General features: G+C 49.6%; 3 protein-coding genes across 40 annotated transcripts in view; 2 read left to right on the forward strand and 1 right to left on the reverse strand.

Moving 5' to 3' along the window:
• Positions 1-17,212, forward strand: part of SCUBE3 (signal peptide, CUB domain and EGF like domain containing 3) — a 37,948-nt gene extending 20,736 nt beyond the window's left edge. The window contains exons 7-23 of one of the 3 annotated variants that reach the window (XM_070585902.1): positions 755-802; positions 3,164-3,280; positions 4,953-5,075; positions 5,574-5,690; positions 6,185-6,310; positions 6,585-6,701; positions 6,839-6,943; positions 7,238-7,354; positions 7,688-7,846; positions 8,095-8,310; positions 8,667-8,828; positions 9,034-9,201; positions 9,728-9,889; positions 10,312-10,509; positions 10,984-11,136; positions 11,262-11,341; positions 13,002-17,212. In XM_070585902.1, the coding sequence (XP_070442003.1) occupies positions 755-802; positions 3,164-3,280; positions 4,953-5,075; positions 5,574-5,690; positions 6,185-6,310; positions 6,585-6,701; positions 6,839-6,943; positions 7,238-7,354; positions 7,688-7,846; positions 8,095-8,310; positions 8,667-8,828; positions 9,034-9,201; positions 9,728-9,889; positions 10,312-10,509; positions 10,984-11,136; positions 11,262-11,341; positions 13,002-13,151 (2,318 nt within the window). In that variant the 3' untranslated portion in view covers positions 13,152-17,212. The remainder of the gene's footprint in view (positions 1-754; positions 803-3,163; positions 3,281-4,952; positions 5,076-5,573; positions 5,691-6,184; positions 6,311-6,584; positions 6,702-6,838; positions 6,944-7,237; positions 7,355-7,687; positions 7,847-8,094; positions 8,311-8,666; positions 8,829-9,033; positions 9,202-9,727; positions 9,890-10,311; positions 10,510-10,983; positions 11,137-11,261; positions 11,342-13,001) is intronic. The other 2 variants (XM_070585904.1, XM_070585903.1) reach the window with 2 other exon arrangements.
• Positions 1-22,359, reverse strand: part of TCP11 (t-complex 11) — a 132,881-nt gene extending 110,522 nt beyond the window's left edge. The window contains exon 1 of one of the 6 annotated variants that reach the window (XM_070585908.1): positions 21,853-22,359. In XM_070585908.1, coding sequence (XP_070442009.1) covers positions 21,853-22,220 — 368 coding nt within the window. In that variant the 5' untranslated portion in view covers positions 22,221-22,359. The remainder of the gene's footprint in view (positions 1-21,852) is intronic. The other 5 variants (XM_070585919.1, XM_070585917.1, XM_070585911.1 and 2 more) reach the window with 5 other exon arrangements.
• Positions 22,208-22,987, forward strand: part of ZNF76 (zinc finger protein 76) — a 31,750-nt gene continuing 30,970 nt past the window's right edge. For 6 of the 31 annotated variants that reach the window (XR_011530058.1, XM_070585929.1, XM_070585939.1 and 3 more), the window contains exon 1: positions 22,332-22,471. The gene's annotated coding sequence lies outside the window, so the exon portion shown is untranslated. Of the gene's footprint in view, positions 22,586-22,987 lie in introns of all 31 variants that reach the window. The other 25 variants (XR_011530055.1, XR_011530056.1, XR_011530060.1 and 22 more) reach the window with 11 other exon arrangements.

A 22,987-nucleotide genomic window follows, 5' to 3' on the forward strand; every position in this document is an offset into this window, starting at 1 on the left:
CCCTCCATCCCCTGGACACACTCACACAGCCCCAGAGTCTCCCCAAAGAAACTGCATGCAGTCCCCAAAGAAAAGCTGCATGTATCAGGACAGAGCTCAGAGCCCATGGATGTGGGGCCGGGTCCCTCTCTGGTTTCTTTCTGTTCTGATAGTCCTGGGCACGGCTGCTTTTGAAAATATCCCTATTAAGCTTGACCTTTTCTCTAATGCAAGACCCATTCTGCCTTCCAGGCCACAGCCAAGTGAGGTAGGAGAGCAAATGAGGCAGTTCTAGGGTTCACAGCTATGTTCTTTCTGAGTTCCTCTCCCTCTTCTCCAATAGAACTTATTTTACCTTGCCCTATATCTCATTTTTCTCCCCAGCCCTGGTAGGAGGAAACTTCATTGTTCGGGGCCATCAGGACATTCAGATTTAGTGGGGAAACAAAGAGCAGTATAATTTAGCAGGTAGGGTAGGCACCCTTTGGGATTTGGGATTTGGCAGCTGTGCCTTTGGCATGCTGTGTGGTACTGGGCCCATGATTGCCCCTGAGACTCGGTTTCCTATCAGTCACTTGGTGGGAGCCTAGCTTCCCTGAGGATACCAGGCAGGACAAGGCTGGGGAGTGAAATGTAGGAGTCTCAGGGCTCATCACTTGGGGTTAGTGGTTTGGGCCTGCAGGGCGGAGGAGGAGGGTTGGAAGGGGGCTGGGGCACAGTGGGCCACAGTGGCTCCTGCCCAGCATCTAAACAGCTTTTTTACAATGTCAAACAGGGGAAAGGCGGCTAGAGCAGCACATCCCCCCTCAGGCCGTTTCTAATGGTAAATATGTCTGCTCTCTCCGCTTGCTCTCACTGGCTTGCTAGGGGAAGGGCTAACCCGCTGGGGCTCCCACTAACCGCATGCCCATTGGGCCCAGTCTGACTGGGCTCCAGCCTGCCAGCAGGGCTCGCCTGGCAGCCTGGGTACTGGGCCCATGGGTGACAGAAAACCTGAGTCCCCACGAGCTGGCCCTGGAGCCTTCGTGTTGGTTTTGTCTTTTTTTTATCCTGTCACAATCTTTCTCTCCTTCCTCTCCTGCTCCCTCCTCCCACCTTCTCCCTCAGCCACCTTCTAACACCTCAGCCCTTCCCAACCATCTGCCCACTCCCTCTCTCTGCTTTCTACACAGCTAAAGACCCAGCCAGCTCCTTCTTACCCATCATGCCCACTGTGCCACCTGAGATAGGGGTGGGATAGGGTGAGATGCCATCCCCTCCTTGGGGCTTCTTTGTTAGGTTCTTACCCACATAAGCTCACAGTCCCAGCATCACTCACCATTCTCTCCCACCATAATGGTTAAGAGCATGACATTTGAGTTCAGACAGATCTGAGTTTGCATACTGGCTCTGCCACCTTCTAACCATATGATCTCAAGCAAGCTACTTTCTGTTCTGATCCTCAGTTTACTCTTCTATAAGACAGGGAGAATAAGAGTCTTCCCTTGGGGTTGCTGTGATGATTGAGATAATGCGTACAGAGCATCTAGTAAGCACCTGCCACAGACTAAGCACAGAGTAACTTTGGTTTTAACACTGTGACCTGAATAACAAAGGGTTGAGGCGCTGCCATCCTGCTGCCCCAACCCTGCCCTGGAGAGTGCTGCCCTGCAGGGGTGGGCAGCTATGCCCAGCTTCCTGGTCCAGCCTGGGGTGGACATTGTGCCAGCTCTGTTGCTTCCCATCCTGGATTCCTCAGAATCAACCTAGACTTGGCGCAGGATCTCTGTTCCCCTCTCCCTGCTCAGGGCTTGAGGGACATCATCTTATGCTAAGAGCACTCTCGGGAGTGGCTGGGCTTGGGGATTCTTCCATGGTCTTGGGGAACCTCAGGAGTGATAAAGGTGGGAGTGGCACATAGGAGATCCCACTGTGGCTGCTCCCAAACCAGGCATGACCAGGGAACCACAGGCAGAGTTGGCCTTGCGCTGCATTCCTTGCCTTGCTGGTCTCCTCAGTGACAAGGGTTGGGCCTGAGTCTTAGGAGTCAGAGATTCAAGAAGATGATAGTACTCTCCAATGCTTTTCTCACTCAGCTCCCCTGATTCTGAGAGCCACTCTCCTCTCTTCCCTAGCAGAGGCCTCCAGACTGTCTCTCTCTAATGGGAGAATTCTAGGCCCCCAGAGGATGGCCTCCACCTCCTCCACAGTCAGGCCTTGCACTATCTGAGCTGATGGTTTTTCCCTGGGCTCACTTGACTCTCCTGAGCTGCAGTTTAAACCTGTTTTTTCTCCTGCTCTGAATTCAGAAAATAGGGAGAGTGACCCATCCATACTCACCTCACTCTGGCCTCTCATAGAAGGGAAAACTTACCAGTCAAGAGGGGTTTCAGAAGACACTTAGCTCTGAGGGTCTCTAACTCTTTCACCTACCTTCTTATGCCCTTCCTTCTCCTCTAGATTCTTCTTCTCCTTTTGCCCCCTACCCTGCCCTAGATAATATCTCCCCATTCGCAGAGTAAAACAACAACAGAACAGCCAGCTTATTTCCATCAGGAACTAAAAGGAGGGCCCCGGAGGAGTTGGAGGTAGCTGGGAAGGGGTTGAGAAATGATCAAGTATGTGCTGTCTACTCTGAGGATGAGCAGTCAGTCCTGGAAGGGAGATCTTTCTTAAGACAGCTGGGCAGGGAGGAAGGGAAGATGAACTGGTGGTCATCCCTCAGCTGTCTTAGGAATCACCAGGCTCACTCTTCACAAGATTGCCCCACCATGACCCCCCATCTACCAAAGAGAGAGCCAGTGGAAAGAGGAGGAAACTCCTATCTGTCCCTTTTTATTCCCTGGCGGCGAGAGCCACCCTTACTTACCTCCCATCCCTCCCTGCGCCCTCCCCTTTCCACCTCCTCCACCCCCTCAGCACATTCCTGCCTGACAGCTCTGGCTTGTACCTGCCTCACTGCTGTCCACCTTGTTTCAATCAAGTAGGGGGCAGGGAAGTGGACTGCTTGGCTGCACTTGTGAGGGGATGGGGGCTGGGAGTGATGGGAGGAAGGGGGCTGGGAGCCTCCGCTTAATGCTCCTTCTAAAGCACAGGGAGGCAGCCGAGGCCTTCCCTTGGGCCTCTGTGCTCTCCACTACCCTCAAGTTCAGGACTCCTCCAAGCCGATAACCCGGTTACCATCCCCTGCCTCCCTCCTAAACAGAGACCTGTGCTGTCAACAATGGGGGCTGCGACAGTAAGTGCCACGATGCAGCGACGGGTGTCCACTGCAGCTGCCCTGTGGGCTTCATGCTGCAGCCAGACAGGAAGACGTGCAAAGGTAAGGGCTTTCAGAGGACAGGAGCTTCAGGGTAAGGGGCTGAGGTTGGGACCAGAGATAGAGTACCTATTATGGGACCTCCTCAATCCCCTGGAGGCTATCCTTATTATAAAGAACTGAGGACATGACTAAGGCTTATCTCCTGTCCACCTTTCCCATCTCATTTCAAGGGGCACAAAAGTCCAGCCAATTCCTTAGTGCCCCCTGCCCCTACACTCCCTTGTTTTCCCTACTCTCATTCCTATCCCCCTACAGGTCCCTAACCCTCTTGGTTAATGAACATGCCATTCACATTTGTCCCTGAGTCTAGAAGGATATTTGAGCCCTGATTGAGTGTGCACAAGGTCAGAAGTGTGTTTCTTAACCCACATTCTCCAGACCTTCCCAGTGGAAAGGCTATACTGGTCAGAGGGAGAATAGGACAGTGCTTGGGAGCACTGATGCTGGAGCCTGGCTACCTGAGTTCAGATCCCAGCTCTACCTCTTATTAGCTCTGTGATCCTGGGCAAGTTACTTAGTATCTCTGTGCCGCAGTTTCACTGTAATAATGGTGCTTGCCTCATAGGAAAGTTGTAAGGATTAAATGAGTTATATATAAGTTATGTATAAAGTACTTAGAACAGTGCCTGGCAAATGGTAAACACTTTGTGTTAGCTATTATTATGGTAGAATTTCCCACATTATCCATTCTATTTCCCCTCCTTTTAATTAGCCAGGTCTGAGGGAAAGGTGGAGTGGAGGGAGGAAAAAGGGAGAGTAGCCATACTGAAAATAATGATTCATTAGGTCTGTGTCCCCTGGTCACAAGGAGTGGGAACTGGGAGGAGGACTGGGCTCGCTCTTTGTGTCTTTTGGCCCAACAGCTGGCAGAGAGGACTGGGGGAGGGCTGGGGCAGTAGGTCAGACAGCCAGAGTTGAGAGGTTTCCTGCTGGGAAGGACTGTTGACAGGTATGCTAAGAGTGAAGTGGAAGGCTGCCCTCTCTGCCCCCTCCCCCAAGTAGGGGTGAGTAGCCTGGGTCCTGTCTGCCACCAGCTTGGGGAACTTGACCTCAGGAAGGAAGCCGCTTACCCGTCCCCCCCTTCCCTTCCTAGTGCTGAAAGCTGCCTCAGGCCTGAGTCTCTCCAGACCTCTCCTAGTCCAGCCCCCTGCCTGGTCCCCACCCCTCCCCCATCAGCTACCCAGCCTCACTGGCTCTCCTGGAGGTCCTCCCTGCCTGGCCTCTCTCCCAGCTCCTCCTTTCTGAAGGGCTGCCCCTTTGAATCTGCCACAATCCCCCAGGACTCCTGTGACAGGCAGGGGTGGGGGGCAGGAAAGGGATAAACCTATTCACCAGCCTTTTGGGGAAGGGCCATCAGGAGTGAGGGGCATGGACTAGCCCTATAGGTCAAATGCCCACCTACTTCCTGCTCCAGGCAATTCCCTGAGGGCCTGACTCTGATTCCCATCTGTCTCCTAAGAGGACTCAGTCCCAGGAAAGAAGGTATAATGGCACAGATCCCCTGAACAGGGAAGAAATGGAAATGGGAGACTGAGAGGAGTCAGAAGGGGCAGGCCCAGGGCTCTCCTTGATTTTCCGTGGCTCTGGGAGGGAGGGAAGGATCCTGTCTCCTTTTTGTCCCCAGTATTCAGTATTAACCTTTTATTCTCTCTACTTTGTCCTGCTTCCCCAGACATAGATGAGTGCCGCTTGAACAATGGGGGCTGTGACCACATTTGTCGCAACACAGTGGGCAGCTTTGAATGCAGCTGCAAGAAGGGCTATAAGCTTCTCATCAATGAAAGGAACTGCCAGGGTGAGCAGACTTGGGCCAAGGGGAAAGCCTTGGGAGCAGTTCTTGGGATAAATGAGCTTCAAGGAGGCCAGAAGTGCCAGAGTCTGAGAAACTCAGTAGACACTGTGGTGAGTCTCCATAGATAGTCCTGCTGTGAATTAGCAAATGTGCCCCTTCCTCTTGGCGGACCAGCTCTACACTATGGCACAAGGCTTGGCAAGGAGTGAGGACTGGATTTCACCCCAATTCATATCCTTGGCAGGGTTTGACCTGCATAACCACACATAGTGGCTCTGACCCATAGACACCAGATCTCATAGTTCTTGACTCCAAGGATTCCAAGTGGAGAGGGCACAAGGGATGGGTATGCATTGATCTTAGGGCTGGGCCATGAGTAGGGACTCTTTCAATTTAAGGGGGAGAGCCAAGGCCCCTCACTTGGGCCCTTCACCTGAGCAAGTGGTCCCAGAGTCAAGTAGCCCAAGACAGATTCAGTGGCTTGAATTCTTGCTCTTCCAGATATAGACGAATGTTCCTTTGATCGAACCTGTGACCATATATGTGTCAACATGCCAGGAAGCTTCCAGTGCCTCTGCCATCATGGCTACCTGCTGTATGGTGTCACCCACTGTGGGGGTAAGCCAGCAAATTTGGACCCTCAGCCACCTGGCTCCTCTTAGCTTCTCACCCTTCAATTGAACAAGTCCCTGATTTGGCTTGTGGCTATGGCAATCCCCAGGAGCATGTGCCATGTCTGCATCCATTGTGATGAAATGGGAGGAATTAAGACAACTGGGAGACTAGGGTATCAGGGAACAGTATTCTGCCTCCAAAATTTGTCTTGCATCCCCATCACTGCCCCTTAACTCCCATCCTTAGCTCCCAAATTACAGGCCCACTGGTAGGTAGGAGTGGAAGGCTTTAAAAAGCTTATCAGCTTGGCCCCTTCCCATTCTTTTGACTGGGGTTAGAGATAAGGGAAAGAGGTCTTAGATTTGAGCTCTTCTCAGGCCAGTAGTCATCTTGGAGTGCCTAGAACTCTAACCAAAGGTCCTCACTCACTGCCTGCTCCCTGGTTCCTACTCTTCCCCCACCATCGTTTGTCTGTGTCACCCTACTCCTTCCCCCAGATGTGGATGAGTGCAGCATCAACCGAGGAGGTTGCCGCTTCAGCTGCATCAACACTCCTGGCAGCTACCAGTGTACCTGCCCAGCAGGCCAGGGCCGGCTGCACTGGAACGGCAAGGATTGCACAGGTGGGCAGCGCCCTCTGCTGGCTGCAGCTGACACTGCAGTTTCAGGGGGGATGTTGGGGGTCCATGCTGAGGAAGGTATGAGGTAGTAGGGGGTGGAGAACGTAGCCATTTGAGTTAAAGACATGAAGTTTCTGGTAAATAATCCCTTCATCAATCTCTGTTTACAATTACAGTTCTGCATGTAGCTAATTCTCTTCCTCCAAATTACCCAACTGAGGGGGAGAGGGTGGGAGAGGAAGGCCTTCCCCTCCTCAGGCCTCTCTCCCCTTCATAGAGCCGGTAAAGTGTCAGAGCAGTCCTGGTGCCTCAAAAGCCATGCTCAGCTGCAACCGATCTGGCAAGAAGGACACCTGTGCCCTGACCTGCCCCTCCCGGGCCCGGTTTTTGCCAGGTACATAGAGGAGGTTGCTAGAGGGCTGGCAGGGAGGCAAGGCTGGTATACAGGCAGCTCCTCTGCTCCCCTTGGATTCCTCCATCCAGTGGTGGTTAGGGGAGCAGGTCAAAGCTGTGACAACTCCCTTCTCTCAGAATCTGAGAACGGCTTCACAGTAAGCTGTGGCACCCCCAGCCCCAGGGCCGCTCCAGGCCGAGCCGGCCACACCGGGAACAGCACAAACTCCAACCACTGCCATGGTGAGTAACAGCCCAGAGGCCTGTACCCACCCTAATCTCTTGCTTATTAACCCCTATTTCTCTTCTTCATTAATCCTCCTGGCCTTCCTTTTTCCTGGATCCCCTTCTTTGCTCTGTAATTCTCCAGCCCTGCTGACTTGCTCCCTCTGCCCCTAATGTTGATTCCCTTGGCTTTCATAATCCCTCTCCTCCAGCCAAGCCCCTGGCTTATTGCCCAGCTTCTCAACACCCTCCAGAGCAGCCCCCACCCCCATGGAACCCCCAGGCTGTGCTGAGCTTCTACCATCCCTCTAGAGGCTGCAGTGCTGTCAGTTAAACAGCGGGCCTCCTTCAAGATCAAGGATGCCAAATGCCGTTTGCACCTGCGAAACAAAGGCAAAACAGAGGATGCCACCAGAATCCTGGGGCCAGGTCTGGACCGGGGACCCCACTCCAATGGGCTGTCTGGTCACCAAACCCTTCCCACCCCTCAGCTTCTCTGCTTAGGGAGATCTCCAAAAACCCACAGGCACCCTGAAATCTGGATAGAGCAGGAGAGGGAGCAGATGTAGGCAGAGGGCCCAAGAAAGTCCTAGGATATTCCCCCACCAATTAATGTGTCCTAGACTAAAAGAGAATTGAGATAGTTGCAGTCAGAGATCTAGTGAGGTCTGTCCGGGTTGGAGTGGAAAAGTGCGAGCTAGGAGTGAGAACTTTTCCTGTCCCCAGGGGGTGCCCCTGGGGTTGACAAGCCCTCTCCCCTAGGTGGTGCACCCTGCTCTGACTGCCAGGTCACCTTCATCCACCTCAAGTGTGACTCCTCTCGGAAGGGCAAGGGCCGGCGGGCCCGGACCCCTCCAGGAAAGGAAGTCACTCGGCTTACCCTGGAACTGGAGGCAGAGGTCAGAGCCGAAGAAACCACAGGTGGGACTGGGGGCACTGCTGGGAGGAGGGTGGAAAGAGGAGGGCAGAGGTGCGGAAACCACAGGTCTCAACAGCAAAGGGAAGGGACAGAGCCTTTCCTAAGGGCAGACCCTGCCTAATGCCAAGCCCAGGAGCCAGTCCCTCTTACCATGCCCCTCCTACCTCCTAGCTTTGCTCCCTTACCCTCCTGCTGACAACCACTCTTTCTTTCTCCTCCTTCCCTGACTCATACCATCATCCACCACCAGCAAGCTGTGGGCTGCTCTGCCTCCGACAGCGGATGGAACGGCGGCTGAAAGGGTCCCTGAAGATGCTTCGAAAGTCCATCAATCAGGACCGATTCCTGCTGCGCCTAGCAGGCCTTGATTATGAGCTGGCCCACAAGCCAGGCCCGGTGGCTGGGGAGCGAGCTGAGCCAGTGGAAGCCTGTAGGCCTGGGCAGCACCGCGCCGGGGCCAAGTGTGGTAAGGGAGCCTGCTGAGGAACGTGGGAGCAGGGGAGAGGGGAAGGCCCAGCTTGGGCCTGGCTCAGAGCAGGACACTTTTTGGCTTCAGTTGCATCTCTCAAACTGTGAGGCAGCCAAGACCCTCCTGCTCATCATCCTCCCCTCCCTGGTCCCAGGCTAAAATGTAGAGGGACATCATGTGGGGCCACCAACCCTCCTACACATGCCTTTGGCCCTTGGTCCTTCCAAGCAGGATTCTATCTATTTCCAGACAAGGAGATTCTCCTTAAATCTGGGGGAGTGGGAGGGGTGTCCCAGGCCTGGGTGGTGGGAAACAGGGGGGGTGGGTGGCTAGCACGGCCGACTCTCCCTCAGTCAGCTGCCCGCAGGGAACGTATTACCACGGCCAGACGGAGCAGTGTGTGCCATGCCCAGCGGGCACCTTCCAGGAGAGAGAAGGGCAGCTCTCCTGCGACCTTTGCCCTGGGAGTGATGCCCACGGGCCTCTCGGAGCCACCAACATCACCACGTGTGCAGGTGCCAGGGGAACAAACAATACAGAGTGGGGTAGGGTGGGCACTGGGATGCCCATGGGCATGGGATTTCCCAAGGGCAGGCCCAGGCTCCAGGCCACTCTCCTAGTCAATGTCCTGTTTGTGTGCCTCTGTCCCCTGAGAATGGGTGACCCCATGGGGATGACCAGGACCATCCCCATCAGAGTTGGGCCCTTGGTTCATTGCAGGTCAGTGCTCACCTGGCCAACACTCTGTAGATGGGTTCAAGCCCTGCCAGCCATGTCCACGTGGCACCTACCAACCTGAAGCTGGACGGACCCTGTGCTTCCCATGTGGTGGGGGCCTAACCACCAAGCACGAGGGGGCCATCTCATTCCAAGACTGTGACACCAAAGGTGAGTGGGTTACCCACCCCACTAGGGGACTCCCCAACCCCAGTTATAGCCAAAAAAAACTCACTAAGTTCCCAGAGTGGACCCAAGTATGTTGCCCCACCCTCTTCCCCAAACCACGAAAGGCCCAGCTGTCTGACCAACCATACTATCCTGCTCACAGGACCCATCCTGACCCTCCACCAATCCCAAGCCTGGGAATTGGGGAATAAATAACAGTCCCACTTACCCATCTCCTTTGGAGAACTGGTGGCACATTCCCCTCAATACTACAAGTGAGTTTCTGTATAGGTTTGGCACAATGCTCGGTGCCTGAAAAAAAAGAATTGGCACTGTAGCCAACCACTCTGTCAAGTTTCTTTTTCCCTGGGCTTAAATTCTGGCATGACTAGGAAAGGTTGGGAGTCTGGAAGGAACTTTGGTGTCTTCAGTCTCCTGATTCTCTATGATGAATGCATCCTGCCCATTCCATGCTCCGGAACTCCCAATTGCCCGCCATCTTACTCCTACCTTTCCTCCTCGCCTGCAGTCCAGTGCTCCCCTGGGCACTACTACAACACCAGCATCCATCGCTGTATCCGCTGTGCCATGGGCTCCTATCAGCCTGACTTCCGTCAGAACTTCTGCACCCGCTGTCCCGGAAACACAAGCACTGACTTTGACGGCTCCACCAGTGTGGCCCAGTGCAAGAGTACGTGGCAGGCTAGGCTGGGGGAAAAGGGGTAGAGAGGCCTGGGAGCAGTGGGGATGGGAGAAGCAGGGGGTGGGCAGGGGGGAGTGAACCAACAGAGAGCAGTGCTGGGGAGTAGATGGGTAGGCAAGTCCCACCCTCAGTCTCTTCCCAGCCCACTCAGTCTCAAGACTAGTTGCTGGGCTGGGCCCTTTAGCACCCTCTCCCTGGAGTCAGGTAGTGGGGAGGCAGAGACAGGTGAAGTGAGATGAGAAGGTACTAAAAGGGCAGGAGGGAAGGTGGACCCAGAACACATGATGAACTAGGAAGACAGCTATCTACATGCGTCTGATTTCTACTTCAGAACTCTTCAATTTCCCCGACCCATTTCCCTACTGACTTCCCTTCTCTTTCTTGCTTTATCCACTGGGGCTTGGCTACAGATCGCCAGTGTGGTGGGGAGCTTGGTGAGTTCACTGGCTATATCGAGTCCCCCAACTACCCAGGCAACTACCCAGCCGGTGTGGAGTGCATCTGGAACATCAACCCCCCACCCAAGCGCAAGATCCTTATCGTGGTACCCGAGATCTTCCTGCCATCTGAGGACGAGTGTGGGGATGTCCTCGTCATGAGAAAGAACTGTGGGTGGCTACAGAGCTGCGCCAGGGATGGGCAGTCCAAATATCGTTGGGAGGGAGAGGGAGAGAGAAGATTGGTATAGGAAGAATTGGGGCAGTGACGAGGGAGACCTTGGGAGGAGAGAAGCTAACAAAGGAAAACAGCAGTGAATGCTACATGTTTGGTGGAGAGCAGAGTTAAGAAAGCCAGCACTGGTACTAGAACTCAAATAGTGTTACATGTGTCACTTTCCTATTCTAACATTTTTGCTGTTCCATTCATTTAAAAGTCAAATTTCTTTTGCTATGTGAGTGTCTGGATGTCAAGGAAGAGTTGTGGAACAAGCCCAGGGCAGTGGGAGAGGATATGTGTATGTAGTGGGTAGGGGAGGTGCATGCATAGGGAGAGCCTCTGTCAACATGATTCCTTCACCCGAGAGCCCTCACTCCAGGGTAGCCTGTTCTGCTGCTTTCCTAACCTGCTGCTTGCCTTCCCAGCCTCCCCATCCTCCATTACCACCTATGAGACCTGCCAGACCTATGAGCGCCCCATTGCCTTCACGGCCCGCTCCAGGAAGCTCTGGATCAACTTCAAGACAAGCGAGGCAAACAGCGCCCGTGGCTTCCAGATCCCCTATGTTACCTATGATGGTGAGCAAGGGCCGGAGAGCCAGGGAGGTGGGTGAGAAAGAGAAGGCTCACGGGTCTTGGGAAGGAGCAAAGGGAGAAGGAAGATTTCCCACCCCCTAAGCCCCTCCCCTTGGTTGACTTTGCAGAGGACTATGAGCAGCTGGTAGAAGACATTGTGCGAGATGGCCGGCTCTATGCCTCTGAAAACCACCAGGAGATTTTAAAGGTGAGTGAATATTAGCAACAATAATGATAGCCAACATTTAATGAGCATGTAACAATGTGCAGGCAGTATGCCAAGTGCTTACATGAATATGCTCATTTGATAGACACAATAGCTCTATGAAGTAGGTACTTTCATTCCTACTTTACAGATGACAAAACTGAGGCACAGAGAATTACAGAACTTGCCCAGTGGTAAAGCTGGGGTTTGAGCCCAGGCCCATCTCACTGCAGTGTCACCCACACTATCTTATACTTTGGGGGAAGAGAAAAGGGAGATGAGGAGATGAAATGACTCTTATCTCTTCCACCGAGAAATACAGGGAAAATGAGATACAGAAAGATGCTTTTGCATTAAGGCCCTTCCTTCCGTTACTCCCTCCTCACCTCCCACAGAAAAGCAGCAGATCTAGCACAGCATTTCTCAGAGTTAACTTAGTAGAGACTTCTTTTAAAGGAAAAGAAATGTTTCCAAAATTGAAGAATGGACTAGATTCCTGGGTCTGTGGATCCCAGTCTGAGAAAATCTTGCTTGAGAAACTATAGTCCTAGTCACAGTATTATCCTTCATAAATTATCAATGCAAAAAAAAAGTTTTATCTTTATGATTAATAAAATAATTTTTGTATTATCAAAATAAGAGACAAAATGACAAAAATCTCCCAGAACTTGGAGACTGCAAAAACTATAATTTCAGCAATGCTTTTTAAACATTTTTTAAAGCATCTGAACCCTTATTTCAAATGTGCTGTGGAACTCCAATGCATAAAGTAGTAGAACTGTTTTGATTAAAGTGGGGATGAGAGGCTGGAAGCCCCATCTGTTATTTTAAAAATCCGCTGATGCAATGGAAAGAAAACTAGCATAGAAGCCAGAACATGAGTCCTAATGCACAATGCCGGGCACCTAGTAGGCTCTCCACATCATGTTGCTGTTTCAAACAGGGTGGTCAGGAAAGGCCTCTGAGGAGAAGAGATCTGAATGAGGTAAAGGGCTACCCAAGAGAAGATAAAGAGAGGAGCATTCCAAGATAAGGACCATGGGAGTAGGGTGGCATGTTCAAGAACCTTGAGAAGGCCAGTGTGGCTCCACAGAGTAAGGAAAAGTCAAGGTGGGATAGAGGAGAGACAGCAGGGCACAGACGACATTCAGCCTATGGGCCATGCAAGGGACTCAGCTTTGCTGAGTGATAAAAGAAATCAGAAAAGTGTTTTGAATAGAAAAAGGGCATGATCTAATTAAAAACTTAAACACTTTGGCTGCTGTAGAGGAGAACATTCTGTAGAGGGACAAGGGCAGAGAGAAGCATGGTGACCAGGTAGGTCTATTGCAGTAGTTCAAGTGAGAGATGGTGGTAGCTGTGGAGACAGTGAGAAGTGGTCAGACTCTAGATCTATTTTGAAGGTAGAGTCAACAGGATTTGTTGTGGTTGTGTGAGCAAGAGAGAGAAGTCAAGGATGGCTCCAAGGATTGGGACCTGAGCAATGGAGGGATGGAGCTGACATTGACTGAGTTGTAGAATTCTAAAGGAGGAATAGATGGTGGGGGTGGGAATCCAGAGTTCACCTCAGGGTATGCCTATTAGACATCAAGAGTCGAGGCTGGTGTTCCTCTTTCCCACCCATGACACTGAGGCTGACGTTGCCACCTGCCATACTCTGCAGGACAAGAAGCTCATCAAGGCCTTCTTCGAGGTGCTGGCCCACCCCCAGAACTACTTCAAGTACACAGAGAAGCACAAGGAGATGCTGCCAAAATCCTTCATCAAGCTGCTCCGCTCCAAAGTTTCTAGCTTCCTGAGGCCCTATAAATAGTGTCCCTAGGCCCAAAACCCAGGTTTTGCAGCCCCCAGACTCTTTAGCCCTCAGAGCCGGCAGTCCCTACCCTCAGACGAGAATCTCTCTCCTCTCTCTGTTTGGAGAAAAAAAAATCACTACATAGACCAAACACTTTCCCTTTCTGTCTCTCTAGCTTTGTTTCCTTGTCTCTCTCTGCCTCTCTCTCTCTCTTTCTACTGTTTTCCTTTTCCTACATGCTCCCTGGAAAAGCCATTCAGTGCTGGCTCTATTCCCCCTGAGGGGTGAAGGAACAGTACCCCCCTCCCCTCCCCAACAACACTGTCCATTTTACCAGTTCACATCCCTGGCCCCATCAGCTTGGAGGGTGCTAAAGGCCCACAAAAAAGTGGGTCTAGCGCGGAATGGGGAGGGGAAAGAGGGGTTTCTGCCATTTTAGGGTGTGCCTTGCTAGTCAGGAGCCAAAATGTCGCCTGGCCCTGCCCCCCAGGGTGATTCTAACAGCCCAGAGTTCTGCCAAAGAAGGCTTTGACTTACAGGCTTAATGCCAGCATTGGTCCTCTGGGGCATATGGTTTGAGCCCTAGACCGCCCACACAGCCGGCTTTTTTGTCTATGGAGCTCCTCTCCTTCTTCCCCCACATGTCTGCCTGAGGTCCAACCCATGAGGGCTTACAAAAGGCTCACACCACTGGGCTAGTGGACACTGGCTGAATAAGAAACACAGCAGGCATTGCCATGTTGAAGGCACCACTGTCGCTCCCTGAGAGAAAGACTATGGCTCTGCAGGTCAGAAACCAGGTTTTAAAGCATCGCCAAAAAAAAAGAAAACAACAACAAAAAGAAAATGTATCATCCAAAGGACTAGACTACAGAACAATTGGGAGCCAGCCTCAAACACTAATCCCTTTCCTTTCTTGTCTTCCCTGGCCCAGCCATCCCCTCACGCCCACCAGAGTGCTCCCTGGGGGAGCCCTATTCCCTTTGTGAAGTGTTGTCCTAAAAGAAACATGGCTGCTGACTGGAAGCCAGCCTGGGCCTTGCCCCAGAGTTGTCTTTCCCTTGTAGCCCCAGATGGCTTGTGGGCTCCACCAAAGAGGGTCCCGCTCTGCAGCCAGCCCAGAGCCACCTACCTCTGGCCCCAGGCTATGGGCAGCAAGAGGAATGTGTGTGCACTTGGCAAGCCTTCTGCCCATCCTGTCCACATCTACTAAGTGCAATCATTTTGAGTCTTTCTATGTTGTCTAAAGGGAGGGGTTTTTGTTTTCTGGTTTTGTTTTTTGTTTTTGTTTCTTTTTCCTCTATTAGAACAACCCTATTTATAGCTGCCCAAGAGAGAAGAGTGTATGTTTGGAGTGGAAGAAAAAAGATTTTGAATCGCATGAACCTTGAGTGCTGGAGCATCTGCTCTGTCCCTACTCCCCCACCAGTGGCCATCTAGATTTCTAGAGCCCTCCGCTGGGGTAACCCAGGGCTGAGCTCAGAGGCACTTGATGTGTAGGACAGTAATTCTGGGGACTTGATGGAGCAGGAAGGAGAGGGACCTGTGTTTGCTAAACCAATCCTGCCATCCCTATGCCTCTCTATGGATTCAGTATGGACCTTGTGATTGTAGAGGCCTATGGAATTGGTCAGTGATTCTCCACCCCAAGTAGGGAAAACCTCCATCTTTTCCCTGCCTTCATCCTGTTTTCCCCTGGTATCCACACGGAAGACGACCAGGACAAACCCCATGGGGATGGGCTGACTCAGGGCCCTGAGGCCAGAGGCAAGGCTGTGAGAGCCAAGAATAGGACAGTTATCCAGGCATGAAGTTGCTTGCCTGACCTTGGCCACTCTGCCTACCCCTGTCTGTTCGCCATTCCCTCTTGGAGTTGACTTCAAGCCTAGCTTCCTCAACTACTGCTTTTCAAAAGTAAGAAGAATCAAGTCCATGCCCAAGCCCAGATCCTGCATACACTCCAACCCTCAATCCACTGCTGCCTGTAAAATTATTTTCCATTTGTTCCTAGTTTCCCCCAAAACTGTAGTCCAATCAAAGGTTACCAATTGATTCTTAGGGTTCACTTCTAAGTGTCCCAAGCTACTACTCCCCCAGGAGATTCAACACTAAAGAAAGGTGTCTGACCTTCCCCCCAACCCAAGCAGTAGCATTCACCAGCCAAAACAGCCTTAGGCAGTAGGTAGCCAATGTCACAGCTGGATCCCCTGACCTCCATTAGCCAACACCATGGCCTTTGGGGGTGGAGGGTCTGGCTTCCTTTGTGTCTCTGGGTCAAAGAGGGCTCCACTGTAAAGATACAAAATGTCTGCTTCCCAGCAGGGAAATGGTCTTTTAAGAGAAGTATCCACACTTCCCAGGAAATGCAATGAAAACTGCTTTAATCAACTTTGACCATCCTAATTCTCCACCAGAAACTAGGATAACTTTCTGACTCCTCTCTCCCTACCATTTTGCATCTCTCTTAGAAAGCCAAACAGTGTTTCCCAATTTTTGCCTTCAGGGTCTGACCTCTCCTTGCTCTCTTCTTTTCCTGTCACCCCATATATATGCATAAACACACTTCCTCCAACAATTTATTCCATGGTTTCTGGGACCTGCAAATGATTTCCACAGTATGGAAAATAGACCACTAGGCTTCTTAACTGATGTCAAGACAGATCTTGGTGAGCAGGTGAAGACCTGCTAATGTCCACCAAGTTTAATTTAGGTCATCCAAGTTGGGGGTTAAGAACCCAGGCAAGGCTGCTGCTGAACCTATGGAGGAAGCCAGCCCTGGGGCATCAAACTAGGGGTTCAGTGGACTGAATGAGGAGTCAACACTCAGGGACTCTCTAAGCCTTTACAGTCAGACAGAAGAACAGGTTTTTACCAGTGTAGGAAAGTGGGAAGATGGTGTAAATGGGAACCATTCATGAACCAACCCAGAGGCTTCTCTGCAGGACCGGGTGTTTATAGGGCCACAGTACTGTAAGGCCTCATTTATCTTAATACAAAACCTGCCCTGATCTGAGTTTGGGGATGGGAAGCCATTTCTGCAAGGGCTCTGAGCGCCAAGTGATGCATATCAGAAAGGCACTTACATCCTCAGCAACATGGCAATTCCTTTTTACTTCTCTGCCTCCCTCTTTCTGTATTATTAGGCCAGGCCCATTCCTGAGGGAACTCTCAGAGTCAGGAGAAAACTGACCAGAGCCTGGACTGGAGCTGCCATGCCCCAGGTCTACAAATTCCCAGAGGTTGACATTGCGCTGTGACTGCTCTGACTTCCCCAGGACTGAGTTAGTTCGAGGTGGTGGGGGCTCAGATTTGTTGCTGAAAGTTGAGTAATACAATCCTGGTCTTTGGCCCTAATGAAACTTTTTATATGTGAGAGGTCTTCTCCATATGCATGTTTGAGGTGACTCTGGAATGGATTAGGAGGTCATATCTCAAAATACCAGAAAACGTTATAGAGTATTCAACCTTTTGTATTTGCTGCTTAACCTCGACATAACAGGCTCAAACTAAGGGAAGGGAGACAAAGTATAACAGACCATAAGCAGAAAATAAGGTTAACCTGCTTGGCTTGCTTTCTTAAGCACAGTAAGAGAAAAGTGGAAGCAAACAACACAAGGACATCTCTAAATTTGACCTCTCTCAAAGGTAGCACACCCTGTCCTTGGGTCATTATTTGGACTAGGAACCCTTAAAGAAAATACATGATTAGAGGGAATAGAACCCCCAGTTCTGTTTTCAGCTTATCTAGACAACACAGATTGTAGCAGTTTGGACAAACTGAAAACTTTATTCTTCTGCATGAGTTGAACTGAAGTTTCAGAGAATAATCATTACCATGTGGGAGGCTTTCTTTTTTTTTAATGCAGAAGAAATCTCAAAATGTTGTATTTATATCTGCCTTCCACTGCTGCCGATATAGTAAGCATCTCCTACTCAATCAACAATAAACAGTAAATGATGCAGTTCATAGAGTATTTTGCACTTGGGGAAAAAAATGTATCTGAACTTGTAAAAAGAAATGTTTGGATTTTGTATTGTCTTTTTTATTATTATTATTATTATTAAAATACTGAATGAAACTCCTTAGCCTGGCATCTTTTCCTCTGTCTTAATAGCTTATCCTAGAGCTGGAGAAAGCTTTGAGGAGACAAATAGGATTTATCCAAATTTATCCATCTTATTCCTAGTGATTTTAGAATTTGAAAAGGCTTGTCTCTGTCGATTTTTAAAAGCAGTATCAAGAATTATCCCCTGAAGGGGACCTAAAGAGTGGGAGAAATTTAGGGTATTGTTTCTCCTCACCAGGGTACAATTCCCAAAATCTAGCCAGGCCCCAGGTGGCTCAGACACCTCCCTAGTTAAAATGTCTCACCTCTAGCAAAGCACCAGCACTGAGAGTCACCCAAGGTTGTTCTTTTTATGCAGTACACTCTTGGCCACCAAACAATTCCGAAATGTAGATCATTCAGCCACTACCACCATTACCACTATGCGGCACGGGAAAGCAATCTCCAATCTCTTATAAATGAACGGTCCCAATTTCTAGGCTCAGAGATGATAGATAAAACTTAATTGTTGCAATTAAATAATTCCATGACATGAAATTTTATGGAATTTAATATTTACATGATATAGCCATTTAAGAGGAACAAGGAAAAAATCTACCTGATCAAAAGATATGTTGGGTTGGCCTACCAGAATCCTGAACTTCCCCTTTAGCATCCATAAAGGAGATAGGTGCATTCGTTCCACAATTACTGAGCTCCTGTTATGTGCCACGCATCGTGCATCAGGCTATCATAGCTTGATAACAATAGCCATGCCCAAGAGCCACAGCCTTATGTGAGATTCTGATTACAGTACAGCTGATCTTTCCACATAGATTTCCCAAGAAGAGACAGAATCCAGTCTACTTGGTGGCTACGAGTATAAATCAATTCACCGGCATTCTTTTATACATTAAATTCTTGTGAGTTTGATTTACTGTGACAAAACATGAACACCTTGGTGTGGACTGACAAAATCATTTTCTAGAACTGCAAAGCTAAGGATCATATCCAGGACCATTACAACTACACCAACTTGGGGCTATCCTCTCTGACTTCTCTCTTAACCCTTTTCTATTCCAAAAATAAGTCTTATGCCTTCTTCCTAGGACACTTGCAATGATGTCCCAGAACAATGTATAGTCAGCCAGTGGAGTATGGGTCTGCCTATATCAAGCAGTCTTTAAAATGGGGATTTTCCAAGGGTATGTGATGACTTTCCAAGGGGTATGAGGACAAGGAAATCAATCCGAGGAGAGTTGTAAGGGAATAAATTTCCAGACCCTCAACTTCTATAAGAAATCTTCCCTAAAAGTAATCTGTTTGAGAGCCAGCCAGCATATTCATGCACACTCTCCGTTTTACCCCCTCTTTCACCATCGTCCTTGTCCTGCTTTACAAAATAAAGGCATATCCCTCAACTACACTGAATCTTGATGCGTGGCCCAGGATGTAAAAACCCAGGGAAGAAGGAGGTTGTTTTTTCCCTTCATATCAAAATATTCCCATTACAATCAGTCCTTTTATTTCATCTTATAAAGTGTTTACTATTTTCTACCTCCTACTAGCAAAAAATGAAATTGTTAGCTGCTCAACCCATTATTTCCTAGTAAATATACCATTCTTTGTTGTTAAATACATAACAGAAAATTTGATCATGAAGTCTAACAAAACTATTGGAGTTACTTCTGGTTTTTATACGTGATTCTTATTTAATGTTCCCAAAAGTCTAACATCAGTGTTCAACACAAGCACATACCCACGTTTGCCAAGGGGATAATGCCTTCTATCCTACTTCTCACTTAATAAATTAACTAATGGATTTAGCTATACATTTTATGGCACTATTTCAAAGTATGTAATGAGAAACAGTACTATCTTGTTTTTACAATTTTTATAGTAATATTAGATGCATATAATTTTAATCATGATTGAGTTTTAGTAACCTATTTTATAAGCTAAAGTTAATAATTTACTTCCCAGTGATTTTTACACTATTTTAAATGAATATTAATATATTTATTTGAATTGAAAAATAAAGTCAGACTTTTTCCTGACAGAAAGTAAGTCTGATTTGGCTGATTGCTTTGAAATGGAGACTGACTTTACTAATTACATAAATGGCAGGTGTTTTCCATACTGAAGTGAAACTGCAGTTCAGTATTTTAACAAAAAGATCCTGAAAACATGTAATGATAAAAGAACTTTATCAAACAATTGTATTGGCAAAGAGTATGAAAATCAATATCTGATTAACAAGGTGTCTCTGAGTGAAAAGTTAACAGATAATTAACAATCATTTTTATAAGACTGAAACTAAGACTTTAACGACTAGATAACAAACCCTTTTGCAAGTTCAGTCGTTTCCAATTCTTTGCTTTGAATAAAATTAAAGGTGAACTCTATTTGATAGAACATAATAGTATTTGGTAATAGGACACTTTGTGATTATTGGCATATAATTTAGAAGTAGTACAAACACTTGAGGAAATCTCTTCCTTCCCCAATTACTATGTGAACAAGGTTTCTCAATGCTTATGTCTATAAAAATAAAAAAGAGAGAATTGACATTGCACCTTATCTCCTACAATTAGGTAATAATCATCCATAAATACCTGAACTAACTGAGGAGAAACACCATTCTTCTCCTTGAGAGATGCATTTTCAATAAAAATTGTACTTTTTAGGTTGAAGAAGTTATAAAAATGCGTAATATATTTCTGTTTTTTAATAATTGTGTACTAGTAACAACTGTAATGACAATTCAGTTTAGAAAACTTTTTAACAATTAAAGCCAGTGGTTACAGACAATAAGCTTAAATTTATACTCATTTTTGTTGCAAAGAAGTGTGACAGTGATCAATAAAAGACTTTAAAGCATACAAATATACTAATTAGGATAAAGTTCTGTAGGGGAAGTGAATGGAATTAGGAGTTCAAGAAGAAAGGGAACCATATAAAATTTCTGTTAAAGCAGAGCTTGCTCATATATTTTTAAATGGATGACCATGGGCGTCAAATATTACGGTATTTGGGTCTAATGGATACATTTAATAGTAATGTAATGGTTTTAGTTTAAAATGTCAAAATTTACAATGTCAGAAATTATATCCTCTATAAGTATTTAAATTTATGATGGAAAATTTAGATATCAACTTAAACTTGAACAAGGGGGTACATAGTTCTTTAAAATTCTGTTATGGAGTCTATTTAAAAAAAATGCCTGGGGGCCGGCCCAGTGGCACAGCAGTTAAGTTCGCACGTTCTGCTTCTCGGCGGCCTGGAGTTCACCGGTTTGGATCCCGGATGCGGACATGGCACTGCTTGGCAAGCCATGCTGGGGTGGGCGTCCCACATATAAAATAGAGGAAGATGGGAGTGGATGTCAGCTCAGGGCCAGTCTTCCTCAGCAAAAAGAGGAAGATTGGCAGCAGATGTTAGCTCAGGGCTAATCTTCCTAAAAAAAAAAAGTCTGAAGACTACTAACCTATTTGGTATATTGTGGGGGTGGGGCTCAAAGGCAGAGAAGAAGCTGCTAGAAACAATCTTCAATCCTCTACTCCAAAATATCTTCCTCATCAGTTCTCCTGAGTATCTGAAATTACCCACCATCAGAATCTTATCACTTCAAATTCAGACACTGGTTTCCTAGAGTTTTTGCTAACTGTGTAATGGGAGAGGTGATTAGCCAGATTAGGATCTGCAAGGAATGTGAGAAAGGACAGATGTATTTTGTATTACAGAACAAGATGGTGGGGGGACAAACTAGGACAACCTGAGTTCTATTCCCTGCTCTGTCTCTAACCAATTTATGCTACAGAACCAGCTACTTATCCTCTCTCTGTATCTATATAAAATAACTGTTCAAACTTCCACCGAAAAGGAACAGAAAGAGGGCACCATAGTGGCCAGGCCACTATTTCTATACCAGGAGGTATACAAAGGATTAATGATTAACGATAAGAATGGGCCATCAATAGTCAGTGCCCACCTACACTGAGAACCTGATGAGATCTCTGGCCCCAGTCCCGCCTGTGGAAATGTCGTGCCAAAACAAAAAGATGGGGAAGAGAGGATATCTAAAATTGAAAGGGGGCTTTCTGGTTGAGCTCTTCAGGCATGCAAGAAGAGGAACAGTGCTCCCGGTTAAGCACCTTTAGCAACCACAGGCCCCCAAACCCAGTACTTTGTAGATGTTTCTAGTTTATCAGGACACTTCCTTTTTAAATTTTTTTTTCCGGTTAAATTGTTTTTTGAGGGGAAGGATACAAAAGAAACTAGTGAAAGTCTGAAAGGATAGAGGGGAAAGTTTCTCACCTAATTCCTCTCATAAGAGGCAATCTATATCAGTTCTCTGTCTAACGCCTCTCCTTACTTATTTTTAACTTTTTACCAAAAAGCTCACTCTCTTTCAATTTTCCCTTAGGTTTCTGAAAAGCCCCATTCGTAGCGCCTCCCCGGCGGGAAGGGAGAACTAGTGAAAGAAAGGGCTTGGTTTGTCCACCCCGAAGCCAGCCTACCACGGGGGAGTCGCTGGTTTTGAGGCTGGGGGTGGGGCTGACGAGGGGATGCGAGGGAGAGAACCCCAGAGGACCGTCAGGGCGCCCTCCCTCAAGAGGCAAGTCCCTCACGGCGTCTCGAGGTCGTCCTTGCCAATAAGGAGCTATTAATACCTGCCAGTGCTGCCTTCAGGGAGTTGGCTCGAAGATCGCAGGCAGCGTCTGCGGACCGCGCACAGTGAAGCGCTTGGGGCGCGTAGGGCGCAGGCGGCCGCCCGCGGGCTGAGCCCCGAGGAGAGGCTCCGCAGGCCCAGGGCGGGCGCTCCTCCTGTCCTCCCCGGCTCCTGAAGCGCACCTTCTGGCCCGCAGGCCGCCGACGACACGGCGTGGAGCCCTCGGGGCCTCGGGCTCCTCCTCGCTCCTGCCTCAGGCCTCAGGTGGACGGAGTCCCTGGGTGGCACAGGTGGCGGCTTCTCATTGCTATAGCGACGACCCGGCCCGCGAGCCGCGCCCAGGCCCTGACCGGGGCGTCGTGACGTCATCACGCCCTCCCCGGGCGCTCGGCCTCGCGGGCCCTGCGTCACCCGGGCCGGGAGCTGAGGGGCGCCGTTCAGAGCCCGGCCGCCCGGGCTCCCGGGGCCCGGGAACCAGGATAAGTAGGACGGCGGCCGCTGCGACTCGGGGTGCGGGGTGGAGCGTGCCCTGTATTTTGTATACGGGTTCCGGGGCCCGGGAGAGGCGCGCCGAGAGGAGAGGAAAGTGCGGCGGCCCTGGAACCTGGATATCGCGCGAGGCAAGCTGCGCGCGGGCGGGCGGGCTATGGCGCAGGCGGGTTGCGGGGCCGGCGCTGGTGGCGGGGCCCGGTGCATGGCGGTCTGTCGGCGGAGTCGCCCTCGGGGGCTGTCAGGTTGGTGGCTGCGGGAAAAGCGGGTCCACCGTGCCCAGGTGGGAGGCCGGGCGGGCGCAGGGCCCCGGGAAGGTCCCGAGCCCGGCGTGCCCACCCTCCTCCGGCCCTAGCCCGGCGGCCGGACGGCTGGACGGCGGCCTGACCCCTCCCCCACCCCGGGTCCCAGCCCCCATCCCTGCCCCTCCGTTCCGCCCTGCGACTCCTCCCCCATAACCCCCAAATCCCACCCCTTGACTGCGCCCGCCTCCACCTCTGTGACCCCCTCCCCACCCCGCCCCCTGACCCTAAGACCTCACAGGTAACCCTCAATTCTTATTCATTGGTTCTACCAACCCAGGAGTTTCCCAAGCGCTGCCCAGGGACCCACCAACCTAGTGACTCCCTCAGTTCTAATCCAGTGAC

This window comes from Equus przewalskii, chromosome 19, assembly GCF_037783145.1.
Source record: "Equus przewalskii isolate Varuska chromosome 19, EquPr2, whole genome shotgun sequence".
Lineage (NCBI taxonomy): Eukaryota > Metazoa > Chordata > Mammalia > Perissodactyla > Equidae > Equus > Equus przewalskii.